General features: G+C 36.2%; 1 protein-coding gene and 2 long non-coding RNA genes across 3 annotated transcripts; all 3 read right to left on the reverse strand.

Annotated features, from left to right (window-relative positions):
* Nucleotides 1-1,594: 1,594 nt before the first annotated feature.
* Nucleotides 1,595-4,786, reverse strand: LOC140177881 (uncharacterized). Its single transcript, XR_011869446.1, has 2 exons — nucleotides 3,356-4,786; nucleotides 1,595-1,846 (listed from the first exon to the last, which is right to left on the reverse strand). It is a non-coding gene; the product is annotated as an uncharacterized lncRNA (long non-coding RNA).
* Nucleotides 4,787-8,502: 3,716 nt separating this feature from the next.
* Nucleotides 8,503-11,668, reverse strand: LOC112737601 (uncharacterized). The gene is made up of 2 exons (XR_003812982.2): nucleotides 10,261-11,668; nucleotides 8,503-8,751 (listed from the first exon to the last, which is right to left on the reverse strand). It is a non-coding gene; the product is annotated as an uncharacterized lncRNA (long non-coding RNA).
* Nucleotides 11,669-16,633: 4,965 nt separating this feature from the next.
* Nucleotides 16,634-18,362, reverse strand: LOC140177478 (uncharacterized). The gene is made up of 4 exons (XM_072210590.1): nucleotides 17,730-18,362; nucleotides 17,091-17,498; nucleotides 16,804-16,875; nucleotides 16,634-16,699 (listed from the first exon to the last, which is right to left on the reverse strand). Exons 1-4 carry the CDS (start codon nucleotides 18,360-18,362, stop codon nucleotides 16,634-16,636), a joined length of 1,179 nt encoding a protein of 392 aa, XP_072066691.1.
* Nucleotides 18,363-19,236: the final 874 nt, after the last annotated feature.

Raw genomic sequence — 19,236 nt, forward strand, 5'->3', positions numbered from 1 at the left:
ACATCCTCTTTTGGGCACAAAAATATTCTTCTTTTCCTCGTACTCTTTCTTTGAAGAGTATTTTCCTTCTTTCTTGGTTGAGAAACTCTTCCCCTTGTCTCCCTCACCTTTAATAGAACTAAGTTTGGAGGAAGACTTAGATTTAGAGTCTCTCCTATGATACTCAGTGAGTGATTCGGCCACCACGATGACCTCATCGACATCCTTAACATTCCTTCTTTGTAGTTCTTGCTTTGTCCAAGGTTGGAGTCCATCAATGAAGAAGAACAATGCATCTTCTGATGCTAAGTTGGGGATTTGAAGCGTGAGAGTAGTGAACTACTTTACATAGTTGCTAATCGTACTCTTGTACTTTAACTCCCTCAACTTCTTCCTTGCTTCATAAACCACATTCTCAGGAAAAAATTGTCTTTTCAACTCCCTTTTGAAATCTTCCCATGTGGCTATGTTGCAAGTACCATTCTCCATATCTACGCATTTTGTCCTCCACCACAAAGTAGCATTATCAGAAAGGTAGAGAGTTGCAGTGCGTAATTTTATTGCTTCTTCGACCACCCATTAGCCTTCAAAGTACCTCTCCATTTGCCATAAGAAGTTCTCCACCTCTCGAATGTCCCTCACGCTCTTGAACTCATTTAGCTTTGGGAGATCAATCTTTGTCGTCTCCCTTATAATGGTTGATCGAGATTTTGCCTCCTCGAGTCAAACTCGAACTTCCTCAAATAACTTCAAGGAATTCTCAAGTTTCTCTTCGATTTGGAGCATGCTTTCTTTGAAAGCATCTAGTTTTCCTAACACGTGAGTCTCGAGGGTCTCCTTGTCATGTTCTATCCTTTGGAAGCGCTCATCCATAGAGGATAGAACATTCTCCAACATAGAAACTCTCTCTTCTAAAAAGTTAGAGTCCTTACCTCTAGGCTCACTTGAAGAACGGGACTTCTTGCATTCCAATTGAGAAGGAATAGCATTCTTTCCCCTTTGAGACTCAACATGCTCCATGGTTATACTAGAAGCCATACCCACAAACCACTTGTGCTCCTTCTCGAACCTTACTCTGATACCAAATTGTCACAGCCTTGGACACACTCCAACGGTACCGTGCCGATACTCAGACTTACTCAATCTCTTGAGCTAAGACCAAGTCAGTCTAACCCTCAATATTTAGTAAGAAAGCTAAGAACATAAGAGTACACTAGAGAAAGGAAGATTGGTGGAAAGAACACTTTATTATTCAAGTGTTTGTTACAAATGACTCACATACTGAAACTCTAACTCTCACTTCCTATTTATAGCCATCCACCTCCTTAATAGATGGTTAGGATTGAATCTAATTAACGGTCCAGATTAATCATCTAGAACCTTCATTACAAATATCTATCCTACCACAATTTTCTAAATACTTCTAAATTATTCCATACTATTCTTCATATTTCTATATATATCAAAACTCTTCTAGAATACTCTATGGTGTAACACTCTCACTACCAGAATGTCACGCTTCCGGCTGCGCCACTCTGATAGCAAGAAGTATTATGGCTACTTTACATACTAAATATTTAAATAGGAGCCTGTGACTCGACACTGTATCACTGCGTTCTTTGAAAACCGAAAAATAAATACTTTATCTTAAGAAAAATACAAGCAGACATAGATTCATATACAAGACTCCTTACATAATATCTTATAATATAGTATACACATAAAACATACAACTCCTATCCCTCTTACAAATTTGTGATAACAAAGACGAGGGAAGAAAATAATCTAATTCATACAACAATATATGAAACCAAACACAATTTAACTCTTCTTAATGCTTCTTCATCCGGTTCCTGAAAAGGTAAAGCTGTAGGGGGGTGAGAACCTAACCACATGGTCTCACCACGGAGTTTCAAAGTTGTCATAAGAAGATATTTAACAAGAAAATCATTTTCAAGCTCAATGATTATCATCGCCTTATGAATCTTTTAAAAACCAGTAGGTAATCGTTCAAAACTTTTTCAAAGAAATAATGTTTAATCTAATTGAAATCTGAAACCTTTCCTTTCTTATAAGAAAATCTCAATCAGAAACCAACCACGCAATCAAACAACACAATCATTAATTCAGCACCAAAGTTCATTCTCAAATGTAGCACGCCAGGACAAACACAGGCAAGACAGACAAGGAAAGCACAAGTAGGTAGCAATTACAGCAAATAGTTCAAGTAGCAGTTAAGAACAGTTTAGCAATTAGGCAAACCAAAACAAGTTCAAACCCAAGCAAAGCATACAAATGCATATGATGCATGCCTGTCCTATGGCTGATGAGGCTCATCTGTCGGTTATCCAGCCAACCCGACAAGTCTGAATTGTCCTTAGACTGTCCCCCGACGTGCATCCCCAAGAGTCTATGCATAGCTTTTTCTTAAATAATCAATATTGCTCAATGGGGGTAACATTCCCGGGAATTTATATAGTGCCCGGTCACACTTACGTCGTAGGGTCAACAGAGTATCGAGTTTTCAACCTGGTACACGTGGTGGCAAGCCACGGCACTTAATCCAGGGAACCTCGTATCTCAGATATTTCAAATTCATAAGCCACATAAATAATTCATTCACATTCATCAATATCATCATCATTCGTCAATCCATGTCTTATTTCCAAATTCATTCAAAAATCATATTTCAAATCCATCCTCATCATCCTTCTTTCCGTTAATCAACAATCTCAATCCAAAACATAATTCTTTCTTTTCTAAATAAATCAATCTTAAACATATAACGTTTAAGAACTAAATCTTTTTAAACAATTACTTCAAAAGAAACTTCCAATTTTATAAAATTCCGGCAGCATCTCCTCTAAAACTCGGATTCTGCCACCCTTTTCGGGTTCCATCCAAACATTTCTCAAACATTTTCTCAACTATTTCTAAATCTTAATCATCTTCCAAAATTCAACCAACTCCAATATCAATTTATTTTCAAAGCGAATCAATGCCAATAATAAATCTCTTTTTAAAATCAAAACAGCTCAAATACTAAATCATTTATAAAGTAAGACTAACTCAAAATTAAACCATTTCTAAAATTAATTCATTTTCATATTTCAAATCATTTCCAAAGCCGATGCGTTTACATTCTCAAAACAGCTTCAAAACAAGAAAGCCATTTTTCATAATAATCAACTAAATAACCTTTCAAACTAATTTCTTTTCAGCCATCACAAACTACTCAAACAATCAAGTAGTTAGTCATTCAGTCCAGGAAACAACCACATATATAAGACAATCATAATCACAGACATGTTTCTCACATTAATATCTATTTATAACAACTCTGTAATGTAAAATAGATTTTAAGAAAAACCCCTACCTCAGTTTAGCCAAAGCTCAGTAGTTAAACGCATCAATTCCTTTTCCGTTCATCACTTCTGTTTGGCTTATGATCCTAAGAGAGCAATTGCTTTACCAGCCTTCAATATTATAGTTCCAGAATCTCCAACATTAGCCACATAGAGATGATTATCAACCAAAACAGCGGTTGAAACAGTAGAGCCATCATCCTGGAAAGTGTTTTTTTTGGAATCCAATTGAGAATCAGTCCCTTGATACGTTTCACTTATAGCCAATTTGGCACCAGTAAAGAAAATTTGGATGCTTCATGAGATTATCAAAGAGATGCTCTTTCAAATACTCTGCAACACGAGAACTACCATGAACGTCAAATATTCCAAATAAGCATACTGAATGACCACCAATCTTCAATGTTTTAATATCATAAAAATCCTCCATCGTCACATCTGAAGCTTGAACACCCACAGCTAAATCTTCCATCCTCACTTTTCCACCCTCCACTCGCAACCCGGCCATCATCATCTTTTTCTGGCATCATATTCACAAGGGAACCAACACTTCTTAACACATAACCCGTATCCATCATCATCACTGTGAATGTCTTAAATTGACGAATAAGAATTACTAGGGGCAGCTTGCAAACTCCTCTTAGTGTTGTTTATTCTCACTTGTTTGGAAAAGATTCCAGCTTGAACAACCAAAGACTTACACGATTGCTGCATACCATCTAACCAACCAATCAAGAAGACAGGGGTTCCGGCGTCAGTTTTCGACAACCACACTCGCAGCAGCGCAGCTTCCAACAGAACCAAATAGAGCGACAGTAACCTTCGAGCAACTCCGATGAGCTTCATCAGCGGTGGTAAGAAAGGCGGTCCCGACGGCCAGAGGCTCCAGCAGCGGTGGTGAGATTTGGCGGCAGTGACGTAAACATCGACTCCTTCCTCGCGTCGCACTCCTCCTCCGTCAGTCTCCTCTCTTTGGGCACTCTCTCTCCTCGGCTCCACCATGGATGGCGGTGACTCTGCTTGCAGTGAGGACGACGATGGTGACCTCAGCAGTGGCAGCGGCGGCAAGATGCGACGGCAGTGGTGGCTTCTCCCCTGCGCGCGCTCTGCTCCTCCCTTGCATGGCTCTGGTTCGCGCTCCTCTTCCTCTGACGGTGACACAATGGCACGGACGCATCTGCGGCGGCAACGGCCTCAGCCGCGACGAAGAGCGGCGGAACAGCTCACCAGCTCCGGTGCGTTTTCCCCCTTCCACCGGCGCTCTTCCCTCTCTCTCTGTTTTCTCGGATTTCACTCTCTCTTCCCTGCTTTTCCTGTTTTCATTTCCCTTCTCTTTTTCTTTTTGTTTATTCTGAAGCTGTGTTTCTTTAAAGAAAAGGGGGGTATGGCGGTGGTGGTTAGGGGGTTAGGGATTAGGGTAGAATTAGAATTTGATTTGGGACAAATATAAAATTAGAAATTTTTGGGTAAATTGAAATTTTGTTAAATTTTAATAAAATTAAGAGATATTATATTAAATTAAATTTTAAATTAATCCTTTAAAATTATTTTAAAGATATTATTTAATTATTAATTTGTTGATTAGCTTTTAATTAAATATTCTAATTTAAAATATAAAATAATATAATTAATTTTCTTTGTTTATAAGGATTAAAGTATTAAATTATAAATTCTTAATTATTTAAACCAAATCATGTAAAATTCTTATTATTTTACATTTACTAAAATTTATAATTTAAATATAGAAAATGATTCGTTAATTATAAAATTAGATAAAACCTTAAATTATTTTAAACTCAATTAATCAAAATTTGCTTTAATTATCTTTAATAAAATAATTTATGAGATTAAAGTACTTAATGAATAAATAAATCAAAATTAGCTCTTAATAAGATTTTCTAAAATTTCTGGGTTTTACATCCTACCCACCTTATAAAAATTTTCGTCCTCGAAAATTGATACAAAATAAAAGAGATTTCGTATTACTTCGCTCTTGAACTCATTTAAAAAAAAGGCAAAAAGTCCTCAATATATATACATATAATTTCAAATACCAGGATTTTCATATAAAAATATGAAGGTATAAGTATTATGTGAAACAAGGTTACAAGATAGGCTTGATGCACAAAATAATATGTTTCAAACATGTGATGGTAAAACAAGGCGACAAAAGGTTATAAAACGGGATAGGGTTAAAACAACGTACTTAACGTTTGCATTTGTTCTCACACCAACTTCAGATTCAATTATTCAAACTTCAACTTAACTTATTTCCTCCATCCTCAATCGTACTTCATCGAACAACTCATCTGAGGGTCTTCAACCTCGTCAACACTTCGCAAATTTTAATGATCACAAACCCAACATCAACAAAATTCTTTCACATGAAATAAGGTTCCACAACTCCCTGCAACATTGTATATTTACAAGTTTCACCTTTTGCGTCCATCAAACATACCCTAAGGAATTAATGTGTCGTTTACTAAGTCCAACAGTCACACAAGATACCAAAACTAACCTCGAGTAAACTCCGAAGGATAATAGACCTTAGAAAAGAAAGAAAAGCGGCAAGGACTGTATTTGCGAGAATTTGAAAGAATTGTTGAAATCACAAGTAGACAAGGATAAACAAGAAACGAAGAATGTTGGAAACAGGATCAATTGATAACTTTAAGGATAACTCTTGAGTCGAAGGGATTCGATAGGATCAATAAGATGAAAAACAACACAGTATTTTGAAACGAATTCAAGATGAATCAAGAAATATGAGGTTTACAGAAGAAGAATATCCAAACCAAAGACAAAGTTTATAGAACTCAAGAGTATGGTTTAAAAATATTTTCGAATGCATTGTTCGTAAAGAATGAAAAACTTAAGGGGAAATCATTTCATGTTCTGAAAGAGAAAATGGGTAACAAACATCCTTCAAAAGATTAATAAAAGCATAAATGTAGCATTATTTCAATATAAATTCAAGTGGAAATAGATTACACAAACTTTGTAAATAGAAGGATTAATTTGACTAAGAGCTAAATTGTATTTTCTCTTCTTTTTCAAGCATGTATGAAAACTACAATTTTGTTGGAAGAAAACCTGACATAAAGTTTTACTCATAAAAGAAAAGATGATGCATTACAATTGAACATGTTTAAATCACATACAGAAATTTTCAGAGTATAAGGTAAAGGAGTGTAGGCTGAATTGAAAGCGATTTTATTAAAACTTTAATAAACGGTTATATCGCCCCGGAACGAGTTCAAATCATATCAAAGAGAGGCACTGCTTAAGTAAAGCAATTCAAAGTCAGGGACAACTTTGCATAAGAATAAATCAAAACCTGTTTAAAAAGGTTTAAAACAAAATTCCAATAATATACTTGAAGTTACAACTTTATAAAGATGTTCAATAATATTAAGATGCGCTAAAAAGGAAACTAATTCATTTTAAGAAAGGAACTTAAAGGATTTCGATTAGGATTCATAAAGCATGTCACTCATAGAAATGAAAAGCTTAAAAAGGAACTCAGCAACTTAAAGAAGTTGATTCAAAACTTAAATTTCTTCAAAAAGAACTCAAAACTTCATCAAAATGGTTTAAAAAAATTTTTGAAAGTATACTTGGAATAACCACCTTGCAAAAATCATTTAAATCAAGGGAATTCGAACAAGAACTCACTAGGCATGGATTATCAAATGAGTTTCCAATTGGTCCAAAGGAATACAACATGCGTCAGGAAAGACAACTTAATCAATGAAAAATTCTCAAGAAAGAATCTTTGACTAAAGAAAGACAAATAAAAGGATAAATGGTGCATTAGATGGAAACGAATTCACGTTGACTCGGATGAGCATGAGATTCATAGGAAATGAAAAACTAAGACTAATGGTGACGTTCAAAAAAAAAAAGTGAGAGAGTAATTAAAAACAGAATCAAATATAACATTCTCAGAAATGAAAAGCTTAAGAAAGAAATTGGTCTATTCACAAGAAGAAAGATATGAGTCCAACATTTTTTTTTCTAAAAGAACAATAATTGCATAAACAATGTAGTATGCTAAACCAAATTCAAATTAAAAATAAAATAGGTGAAATTTACCAAACAAAAACTAACTGGGAAGAGATAAAAACCTTTCTTTGAAAAATATCTAAGTATATAATCAAATAAGGATATTCGTAAAAATTGTAATAAAATTGCTAGAAAATCAAATTGTATTTAAAGTATATATACATTTCCATAAATCAGTGAAGAAACAGGCGAGGTATTGGAAACAATTAGTTTTAAACTGTATAAGAATCTTTCAACGTTTATATAAAGTACATATCAAATTAAAAGCGGTTGTATATTTCAAATCAAAAGCGGTTTTGTTTAAAGATGGCTGTAATTATCGTCAAATAAGAGGAAAACTAAATTACAATTTGTTTACAAAGGACTCAAAATATGAATTTAAAAAGGTGTATTGCATCAAAACAGATTCAAATGTATATATAAAAAAAAATACATGATTCAAGTGGAAGTGGCTAAATAAAGAAGGTAAATACACCAAGGATTTTAAACAGGCATATGCAGTCAGGATCAAACAAGAGCGTACGTGAACAAGAGAGTAGGATTGATAGATAATTTGATCACTTTTCAAGAAAAGTATCGCAGACAGGAACCTTAGAGCATTCCAAGCAGGAATAAGATACGTAATATTTGCAGAGTTCAAGACACTTAACTGCGTAATTTCGAGAAATAATTTCTAACGTTCCCAAAACACGCGACTCACGTTATTTATGACTCGCATATCATCTATGATAACACATTGGTGCTTCCATATACATAATTCACAGTGTTAAGCCGGCCAAACTTAATACCAGGAATTATGCAACGCAAGACTAATGGCATTAATCAATAGACCGTCATGTGCATAAATCTCTAATTCTCGTTATTCAAACAAGACCTACTACATGACAAACTCTCAAAGTATGCAATTGTTGCATAATCAGTCCATTCCCAAGGCTCTACAGGAAAGACCGCTCTGATACCACAATGTAACACTCTCACTACCAGAATGTCACGCTTCCGGCTGCGCCACTCTGATAGCAAGAAGTATTATGACTACTTTACATACTAAATATTTAAATAGGAGCCTGTGACTCGACACTGTATCACTGCGTTCTTTGAAAACCGAAAAATAAATACTTTATCTTAAGAAAAATACAAGCAGACATAGATTCATATACAAGACTCCTTACATAATATCTTATAATATAGTATACACATAAAACATACAACTCCTATCCCTCTTACAAATTTGTGATAACAAAGACGAGGGAAGAAAATAATCTAATTCATACAACAATATATGAAACCAAACACAATTTAACTCTTCTTAATGCTTCTTCATCCGGTTCCTGAAAAGGTAAAGCTGTAGGGGGGTGAGAACCTAACCACATGGTCTCACCACGGAGTTTCAAAGTTGTCATAAGAAGATATTTAACAAGAAAATCATTTTCAAGCTCAATGATTATCATCGCCTTATGAATCTTTTAAAAACCAGTAGGTAATCGTTCAAAACTTTTTCAAAGAAATAATGTTTAATCTAATTGAAATCTGAAACCGTTCCTTTCTTATAAGAAAATCTCAATCAGAAACCAACCACGCAATCAAACAACACAATCATTAATTCAGCACCAAAGTTCATTCTCAAATGTAGCACGCCAGGACAAACACAGGCAAGACAGACAAGGAAAGCACAAGTAGGTAGCAATTACAGCAAATAGTTCAAGTAGCAGTTAAGAACAGTTTAGCAATTAGGCAAACCAAAACAAGTTCAAACCCAAGCAAAGCATACAAATGCATATGATGCATGCCTGTCCTATGGCTGATGAGGCTCATCTGTCGGTTATCCAGCCAACCCGACAAGTCTGAATTGTCCTTAGACCGTCCCCCGACGTACATCCCCAAGAGTCTATGCATAGCTTTTTCTTAAATAATCAATATTGCTCAATGGGGGTAACATTCCCGGGAATTTATATAGTGCCCGGTCACACTTACGTCGTAGGGTCAACAGAGTATCGAGTTTTCAACCTGGTACACGTGGTGGCAAGCCACGACACTTAATCCAAGGAACCTCGTATCTCAGATATTTCAAATTCATAAGCCACATAAATAATTCATTCACATTCATCAATATCATCATCATTCGTCAATCCATGTCTTGTTTCCAAATTCATTCAAAAATCATATTTCAAATCCATCCTCATCATCCTTCTTTCCGTTAATCAACAATCTCAATCCAAAACATAATTCTTTCTTTTCTAAATAAATCAATCTTAAACATATAACGTTTAAGAACTAAATCTTTTTAAACAATTACTTCAAAAGAAACTTCCAATTTTATAAAATTCCGGCAGCATCTCCTCTAAAACTCGGATTCTGCCACCCTTTTCGGGTTCCATCCAAACATTTCTCAAACATTTTCTCAACTATTTCTAAATCTTAATCATCTTCCAAAATTCAACCAACTCCAATATCAATTTATTTTCAAAGCGAATCAATGCCAATAATAAATCTCTTTTTAAAATCAAAACAGCTCAAATACTAAATCATTTATAAAGTAAGACTAACTCAAAATTAAACCATTTCTAAAATTAATTCATTTTCATATTTCAAATCATTTCCAAAGCCGATGCGTTTACATTCTCAAAACAGCTTCAAAACAAGAAAGCCATTTTTCATAATAATCAACTAAATAACCTTTCAAACTAATTTCTTTTCAGCCATCACAAACTACTCAAACAATCAAGCAGTTAGTCATTCAGTCCAGGAAACAACCACATATATAAGACAATCATAATCACAGACATGTTTCTCACATTAATATCTATTTATAACAACTCTGTAATGTAAAATAGATTTTAAGAAAAACCCCTACCTCAGTTTAGCCAAAGCTCAGTAGTTAAACGCATCAATTCCTTTTCCGTTCATCACTTCTGTTTGGCTTATGATCCTAAGAGAGCAATTGCTTTACCAGCCTTCAATATTATAGTCCCAGAATCTCCAACATTAGCCACATAGAGATGATTATCAACCAAAACAGCGGTTGAAACAGTAGAGCCATCATCCTGGAAAGTGTTTTTTTTGGAATCCAATTGAGAATCAGTCCCTTGATACGTTTCACTTATAGCCAATTTGGCACCAGTAAAGAAAATTTGGATGCTTCATGAGATTATCAAAGAGATGCTCTTTCAAATACTCTGCAACACGAGAACTACCATGAACGTCAAATATTCCAAATAAGCATACTGAATGACCACCAATCTTCAATGTTTTAATATCATAAAAATCCTCCATCGTCACATCTGAAGCTTGAACACCCACAGCTAAATCTTCCATCCTCACTTTTCCACCCTCCACTCGCAACCCGGCCATCATCATCTTTTTCTGGCATCATATTCACAAGGGAACCAACACTTCTTAACACATAACCCGTATCCACCATCATCACTGTGAATGTCTTAAATTGACGAATAAGAATTACTAGGGGCAGCTTGCAAACTCCTCTTAGTGTTGTTTATTCTCACTTGTTTGGAAAAGATTCCAGCTTGAACAACCAAAGACTTACACGATTGCTGCATACCATCTAACCAACCAATCAAGAAGACAGGGGTTCCGGCGTCAGTTTTCGACAACCACACTCGCAGCAGCGCAGCTTCCAACAGAACCAAATAGAGCGACAGTAACCTTCGAGCAACTCCGATGAGCTTCATCAGCGGTGGTAAGAAAGGCGGTCCCGACGGCCAGAGGCTCCAGCAGCGGTGGTGAGATTTGGCGGCAGTGACGTAAACATCGACTCCTTCCTCGCGTCGCACTCCTCCTCCGTCAGTCTCCTCTCTTTGGGCACTCTCTCTCCTCGGCTCCACCATGGATGGCGGTGACTCTGCTTGCAGTGAGGACGACGATGGTGACCTCAGCAGTGGCAGCGGCGGCAAGATGCGACGGCAGTGGTGGCTTCTCCCCTGCGCGCGCTCTGCTCCTCCCTTGCATGGCTCTGGTTCGCGCTCCTCTTCCTCTGACGGTGACACAATGGCACGGACGCATCTGCGGCGGCAACGGCCTCAGCCGCGACGAAGAGCGGCGGAACAGCTCACCAGCTCTGGTGCGTCTTCCCCCTTCTACCGGCGCTCTTCCTTCTCTCTCTGTTTTCTCGGATTTCACTCTCTCTTCCCTGCTTTTCCTGTTTCCATTTCCCTTCTCTTTTTCTTTTTGTTTATTCTGAAGCTGTGTTTCTTTAAAGAAAAGGGGGGTATGGCGGTGGTGGTTAGGGGGTTAGGGATTAGGGTAGAATTAGAATTTGATTTGGGATAAATATAAAATTAGAAATTTTTGGGTAAATTGAAATTTTGTTAAATTTTAATAAAATTAAGAGATATTATATTAAATTAAATTTTAAATTAATCCTTTAAAATTATTTTAAAGATATTATTTAATTATTAATTTGTTGATTAGCTTTTAATTAAATATTCTAATTTAAAATATAAAATAATATAATTAATTTTCTTTGTTTATAAGGATTAAAGTATTAAATTACAAAATCTTAATTATTTAAACCATGTAAAATTCTTATTATTTTACATTTACTAAAATTTATAATTTAAATATAGAAAATGATTCGTTAATTATAAAATTAGATAAAACCTTAAATTATTTTAAACTCAATTAATCAAAATTTGCTTTAATTATCTTTAATAAAATAATTTATGAGATTAAAGTACTTAATGAATAAATAAATCAAAATTAGCTCTTAATAAGATTTTCTAAAATTTCTGGGTTTTACATATGGCCTTTTAGAGTCTTCTAAAACTTTTTAAGATATTTCGAGACCTTCTAAAATATTCTAAAACGACATTCCAAAATCATCTAGAGCATTCTCAAATACTCTAAAAAATTATACAAACACCATTAAATCTAACTTTCTAAAATTTATCATAACAAATGGGTTATGCACTTTTTGATATATGGCCTTTTCAAGATTTATATGAATCTTGGATTGGATGGGAAAGATATTTTTTAATTCTTAAATTCATGATTACTCTATCACGGTCTAATTTGTTTCAACAGATGGATGCTGTTTTGGCCTTTCAGTTCTTAGCTTGCACTTATTTCATTTATTATGCACACTTCAATAACCTAAAAGGCTTTCACAACTTCTGGATGAAGTTCTAGTAAAGCTTAATCCTATCCTATAATACACTAGCACAGAATATGATACTATATGTCATGAGATATGCAGATACACGAATTTAAAATTTTTAAAAAATATGGGGATACGGTATATATATAAAATATAAAAAATTTTTTAGATAAATTATAATGATATTTTAGTATTTTATTGATATTAAAATATAAATTAATTTTTAAATTATTTTTAATATTTTTTTTAATTTAATTATATAAAATATTTAAAATATTTTTTTAATAATTAATAATATATACTATTTCTAAACTCATTTTAAGAATATATGTTAAAAATAAGGTTGGACATTGACACGTGATGGTATTTAGGTGTGTCAAGTGTGTCTCGAAAAGAATTTTTTTTATTTTTTTTAAGACAGTTGAACACAAAAGACATGCGTGTCGAAAGAGTGTCAATGAGTATCATGTCCGAAATGTGTTTGATATGTAGACACAACAAATTAATGAAGTGTCTATGCTTCATAGATTCTACTATTATTATTATTAGTGAAGATTTCACTCCCTTCTCCTAAGAAATATTAAAATGACATTCCATTTGTAAAATATACATTCCATTCTCTTATAAGTTATAACTTTTAAAAAATCACATCATTAATCTATTTTAAGTTTTTTGTATTAACTAACGTTAATTTTATTCATTTTTTAGAAAAAAAATTCTTTTTTACAAAAATACCGTTTAGGGCAGATCAGAGGTTTGTCCATTGGTATTGGGCATGGACGAGCCTCGACTGGGCCAGCATTGATGAAAAAAAAACTTCTCCCATCGCATCTACCGAGCTAACCAGAGCAGATGAGCATCTCTTTCAAGGCCGGGTGGCGAGAAAAGAAGATTTCTTATTTTATTTAAGCAGCGAGACCCTACCAGCTTCGGAGCGATCGGATTGGACCTTTCCCAGCAGCGCTGGTGACTTAAGGGATCGGCTTAGGACTCTCAAAAAAGTAACCTGGTCTGATACCTATTCACTTTTCTGGCCCACTCGTATCCATCTTATATAATATGCCCTACTCTCGAAGGAAATCGACCTCTTAGATAAAGTATTTAGCAAAAAAATTTATTTTTTATGATTTTTGTTTTTCACAATATTCTTTAACAAATTATTTTTTTATTGATTAAATTATATTTATACCAAAATATTTTTTTAAAAAATTTTAAGAACATATGAAAAGAAAGTCATATAGAGAAGGAGAAGCATGGATCCTCTAAAGATAACCTTCAGAAGTAAGGGTGACTTTCATTTATGTTTTTGAAAAAAAGTTTAATATGTTATCTTATAAAAAAAAATTTAATCATTAACAATTTTTTTAAAAAAAAATTGATAAAAGTACAATTTAATCAATAAAAAAATAATTTGTTAAAAGGTATTTTGATAAACAAAATTTAATAAAAAAAATTGTTAAAAGATATTTTTATATAATTTTTTTATAAAAAAATGGGTAAAGTTGATGTTAGTCAACAAAAAAATTTTAAAATGGATTAAAGAGAAAATTTTTTAAAAATTATAAAATAAGAGAATGTACATTTTACGAATAAATGTGAGAAAAATATTATTTTAGCATCTCTTAAAAGATGAGAGTGTAATTTTCTCTTGTTATTATTATTTAATTATATTCAAAACCTGACATTTAGTAATAATAAATTTACAATGTAAAAAAAAGTGAAATAATACAATTAAATAGATTAACAAATTTTTTTTATAGAAAATTATTTTTAATAATGGTCTTTTTTCGCTTAATTATCATCAGTAAATTTTTTTTTTAAAAATAAACTTATTAATAGTTTATGGAAGTTTTAAACCACCACAAAATACTCATAAACAAAGAGATTGTATTGTCTTAAATTACAAAAGTTAAGGGCTAAAGTGTTTATTTTTTTTATTGTCCATGGTATTCCCCAACTCGATAGACAAAGGACTAATTCATCGCGAATCTGAGTTCCATTTAAGGGTTTGTTGCTGGCCAATGGGTTGCTGCATGCACAAGGCGAAATTCAAACTTCTGACACTAATTTAAGCGGACGAGTGAGCTAACCACTCGACAAGCCCAAGTTGGTTAAGTGTCTATTTTTTTAAGAGTCTATACTTAGTCAATGAATTACTGTATATACAAAATAAAATTCAAACTCTAATACTTATTTAAGCAGATGAGTAAACTGATTACTTAATCAATCCTAATTAATTATTCATATTTATATGAGTTATTAAAAAAATAGAGCCGAAAAGTAATACGCAAAATAAGAATATATATACATTAAAATTGATAATTAAAAATTATTATCTGTTAAAATAGATATAAATAATAATAAAAATATTATTTGTATACTAAAATCAGTCACTAATATAGTGTTTTTTTGAAACACAGCAAACTCAACACATTAAAGTGGAGCAAAAAGTACAAAATAAAACATAATCATACTGTAAACAAAGAAACCAATCCCCTGGCATCTTCAGCAGTGCCATCAACCACCAAAAGGATCACAGCTATTCCATTCTGTGTAACTCAACCACGTCCTTGTTTGAATGATCTCGATACTTGCTCTTTTATTATTGAAGATTCTGGCATTATGTTCCAACCAGACGTTACAGATCACTGCAAAAAAGCCGTCATCCACATCTTCTGTCCTTGTCGTCTGTTGGGCATGCCAATCCAACTCACAAACAGCTCTTTAATGGTTCCAGGAATTACCCACTCTGTACCCAAGGACCGCAGCCAGGAGCACCACACCTGCCAAGTTACCTCACAAAGAAGAAATAAATGCTCAACAGATTCTATCCCCTTGTTAAACAGGACACACATATTAACACTATTAATAACAACTCCTAATCTAGTCAACCTCTCCTTAGTATTAATTCTACCAACTAGTACAAACCATCCAAAAAGCTCAATTCTTGGGGGTATCAAGCCTCTCCAGGGTACACTTGTGAAGCTATAGCTCGTGATCTCATCTGACAACGTTTCCGATTGTAAGACCTGCATAAAGGATTTAGTAGAGAACACCCCTTTATTATCGAACTTCCACACAACAGAATCCTCGCTCGCAGATGACAACTTCACTGGCCTTAACCGCTCATGAAGCTTATGGACAAGTTCCAGCTCCCATTGGAACAACTCCCTTCTCCATTGAAAATTCCATATCCACTCCAGTCCATCCCAGAACCCACAGTCCCCAATGACAGATCCTTGTTGTCTTGATACGGAAAAGAATCTTGGAAAACTCACTTTTAGAGGACCACCCTGGACCCAGTTATCTTCCCAAAATCGAGTTCTCCTACCATTGCCGATCTCTATTGCCAGACCACTAACAATTTTTTCTCGGACCCTTTGTTCTTTGATATTCAGCTGACATATGTCTTTCCAATGCCCCCCTTTTACCGGTAAAGGTTGAGTTGCTAGCATGACCTTCGGATTCAACTTGTTGCAAGAACACACAATCTTCTTCCACAGCGGGCAATCTTTCTTTGAAAACCGCCACCACCACTTAAACAAGAGTGCGGTATTTCGAAGTACTGCATCTCCCACTCCCAAGCCCCCAGCCTTTTTTGGAGCCTGAACCAGCTCCCACTTGACCATCGGCATCCCGTAGGTTCCATCCTCCTTGCACCACATAAAGTTCCTTTGTAAAGTAATCAGCTTGTCTGCTACCGCCTTCGGCATCTTGTACAAACTCAAGTAATAAATGGGTAGGCTATTCAGTACCGACTTGATGAGGACAAGCTTGCCTGCTTTATTCAAAACCTTTGCTTTCCATAAACTTAGCTTCTGTTCCACCTTATCTATGATTGGTTTCCAAGTCTTCACCAGGCGCGGATTTACTCCTAAAGAAAACCCCAAGGTATCTAACAGGTAGAGAAGCTTGCTGGCACCCCAGTAATCCACACGCACGATCAACCCAACCTTGCTCGCAGTTCACCGAGATCAGATTTGACTTATCAAAATTAATGCTCAACCCGGACATCAGCTCAAAACTCCTCAACAGCCTTTTATAGTTTACAATTGTTTTCGTCTCTGGTGGACAGAACAAAATTGTCTCATATGCAAATTATAGGTGTGACAGTTCAATATGATCTCCTCCCACCAACAACGGGGCAATGCGCCCGTTTCTGACTGCTTCCCCCAGCATCCTATGCAGAACATCAACCACTAGTACAAACAGAAGTGGAGAAAGGGGGTCTCCTTGTCTTAGTCCCCTTTCCATCTTGAACGGCTTGGATGGTGTCCTATTTACCAGGATTGCCATAGTAGCTGTAGTAACACACTCCCTCACCCAATTCCTCCACCTTAGGCCGAAACCCATTTTCTGTAACACAACATCTACAAAGCTCCATCTCACTCTATCATGAGCCTTTTGGAAATCCAACTTAATAATAGCGCTGTTTTGTTCCTTGTCTTCAGCCAATGAACTATCTCACATGCTATGAGTGCGCCATCATAAATTTTTCTTCCTTTTACAAATTCCGTCTGAGTCTCTCCTACCAACCTTGGCATAATGAACCTCATTCTCCTCACTAACACCTTGGAGATCACTTTATACACACATCCCACCATACTAATTGGCCTAAAATCCTTCACCTCCTTTGCACCCTCCACCTTCGGGGCTAGTGTCACCCAAGTTACATTCAAATCCATTGGTAACTTAGCACTTTGGAAGAATCCTAGTACCGCTGCAATGAATTCCAGGCCAATGTCCTCCCAGAATTTCTTGATGAAGTTCATGTTGTACCCATCACTCCTTGGAGTCTTGGACGATCCGCAATCCCACACTGCCTCCTTGATTTCCTTCTCCGATGGCAACACCTCCAACGCTGCAGCCTCATCTCTACTAATCTGTTTCACCAACCCATCCCTAACCCCAATCCTTGGAACATATTCCTGCCGATATAAATCTTTGTAAAACCCCCTAATGGCACCTTTGATCCTGGCCTGATTCCGCACAAGTCGTCCATGGATCATCAAAGCATCTATCCTGTTATTCCTTCTTCTGGCCGAGGCAATAGTATGAAAGTATCTTGTATTCTTATCCATGTTGGCCGCATGCTGGGACCGAGACATCTGCTTCCAGTGGATTTCCTTCCTAACGTACTATTTTTCACAAAAGCTCACCAACGCCTTTCTTCTAGCCTGCGTTGTACCATCATATATCCTATTACTTACCAAATTGCCCAGTCTTGTGATCTCCTCCTCAAACCTCATTAGTCTCTTATCCATGTCCCCGAAGGTATTCTTGTGCCATTGCCGCAGAGGAACTATTAAAGCCTTTAGCTTACACGTAAATTGAGCATCTTCTAAGCTTCTCCATTCAGTTTTCACCATTCTCAGAAAGCCCTCATGCGTAAACCAGGAATCCAGACTTCTGAACGGTCTAGGACCCCCTTGTAATTTTGTACCCTCCACAATCAACGGGCAGTGATCAGATAACCCTCGTGGACCACCTTTTAGTCGAATATCCGAGAACTTCTCAGTCCATTCCACATTGACCAGAACCCTATCAATCCGACTACAGGACCGACCCCGAAACCATATGTACTTCCTATCAGTAAGAGCTAGATCCATCAGTTGTATGTCATGCACCCATCTTTTAAACTCTTCCCCTGTTGTCGGCAAGCTGGTCGCCCCTTTGCGATCCTCAGCATACATAATTTCATTAAAGTCCCCTAAAAAGCAGAACGGAACCTGACACAACCCCGCCACATAGCTGAGTTCTTCCCACACCCCCCGCTTCTCCTCCCTCCCATGCGCTCCGTACACCAAACAAAGAGCACAATGGAAGTTGGTCGTTGTTATCATGCCTTCCACACACAGCCACCACTCACCTTTATGACAATTCTGTACTTTAAACACTACATCATCCCAAATCAATACTAAACCCCAGCCGTCCCTACAGACTCCAGAAACTCCCAACCAACAGTACTATGACCCCAAAGCCTTGAAATATCATATTTAGAAAGCACTTCTCTTTTTGTTTCTAGCAATCCTATCATGTTTAAGTTATATTTCTTCTTCAAAGATTTCACCATACTCAATTTTTCGTCTCCCCTCAACCCCCTAATGTTCCAACAGCCTATAATCATTTAATCAAATTTTTACACACCTTATTTTTATGCTTTGGCCGAATTCTTCTCGCTTTTTCTTTTTGCTTCACCAACCTTCTCTTCGCCGCTACTTCCTCATTTTGTGCTTTTAAAATTTCCATAATATCTGCTTCCTCATCGTACAAAACCGCTCCCGATTCTACCACCGGAGCCCAAGTTGCTTCATTTTCCTGCAGCTGATCTTCATGCGTCCCCTTGACTTAGTCACCCACTGAACGCTGCTCTGTCCTCATTCCATACCCTACTGCTCCTCGTGATGTTCCCTCCCCGCTAGCCACACACTGCACGTCTCCTTTTGTTGTGCAGTGTGCTACCGAGTTCCTCCCCTCCCCGGTTTCCCAATCCAGTCCCAACGGGGAACCAGCATCAGGACTCCTACCCGTCCTTCCCCCTGCTATGGTCCCCAGCTCCTGCCTCCGAACTGCATCGCACACGTTCGCCCATCCCCTCCTCAACCCCATATCATCGCAATCTACGGCTTCAGCTTCCTCCAGATCCGCCACCAAGTTCCATGTCCCAGCCTCCACTTCCCTCAAATCGACGGGCTCTGCCTTTTCGATGCCAGTGGC

The sequence above is a fragment of the Arachis hypogaea genome, chromosome 13 (assembly GCF_003086295.3).
Source record: "Arachis hypogaea cultivar Tifrunner chromosome 13, arahy.Tifrunner.gnm2.J5K5, whole genome shotgun sequence".
NCBI lineage: Eukaryota > Viridiplantae > Streptophyta > Magnoliopsida > Fabales > Fabaceae > Arachis > Arachis hypogaea.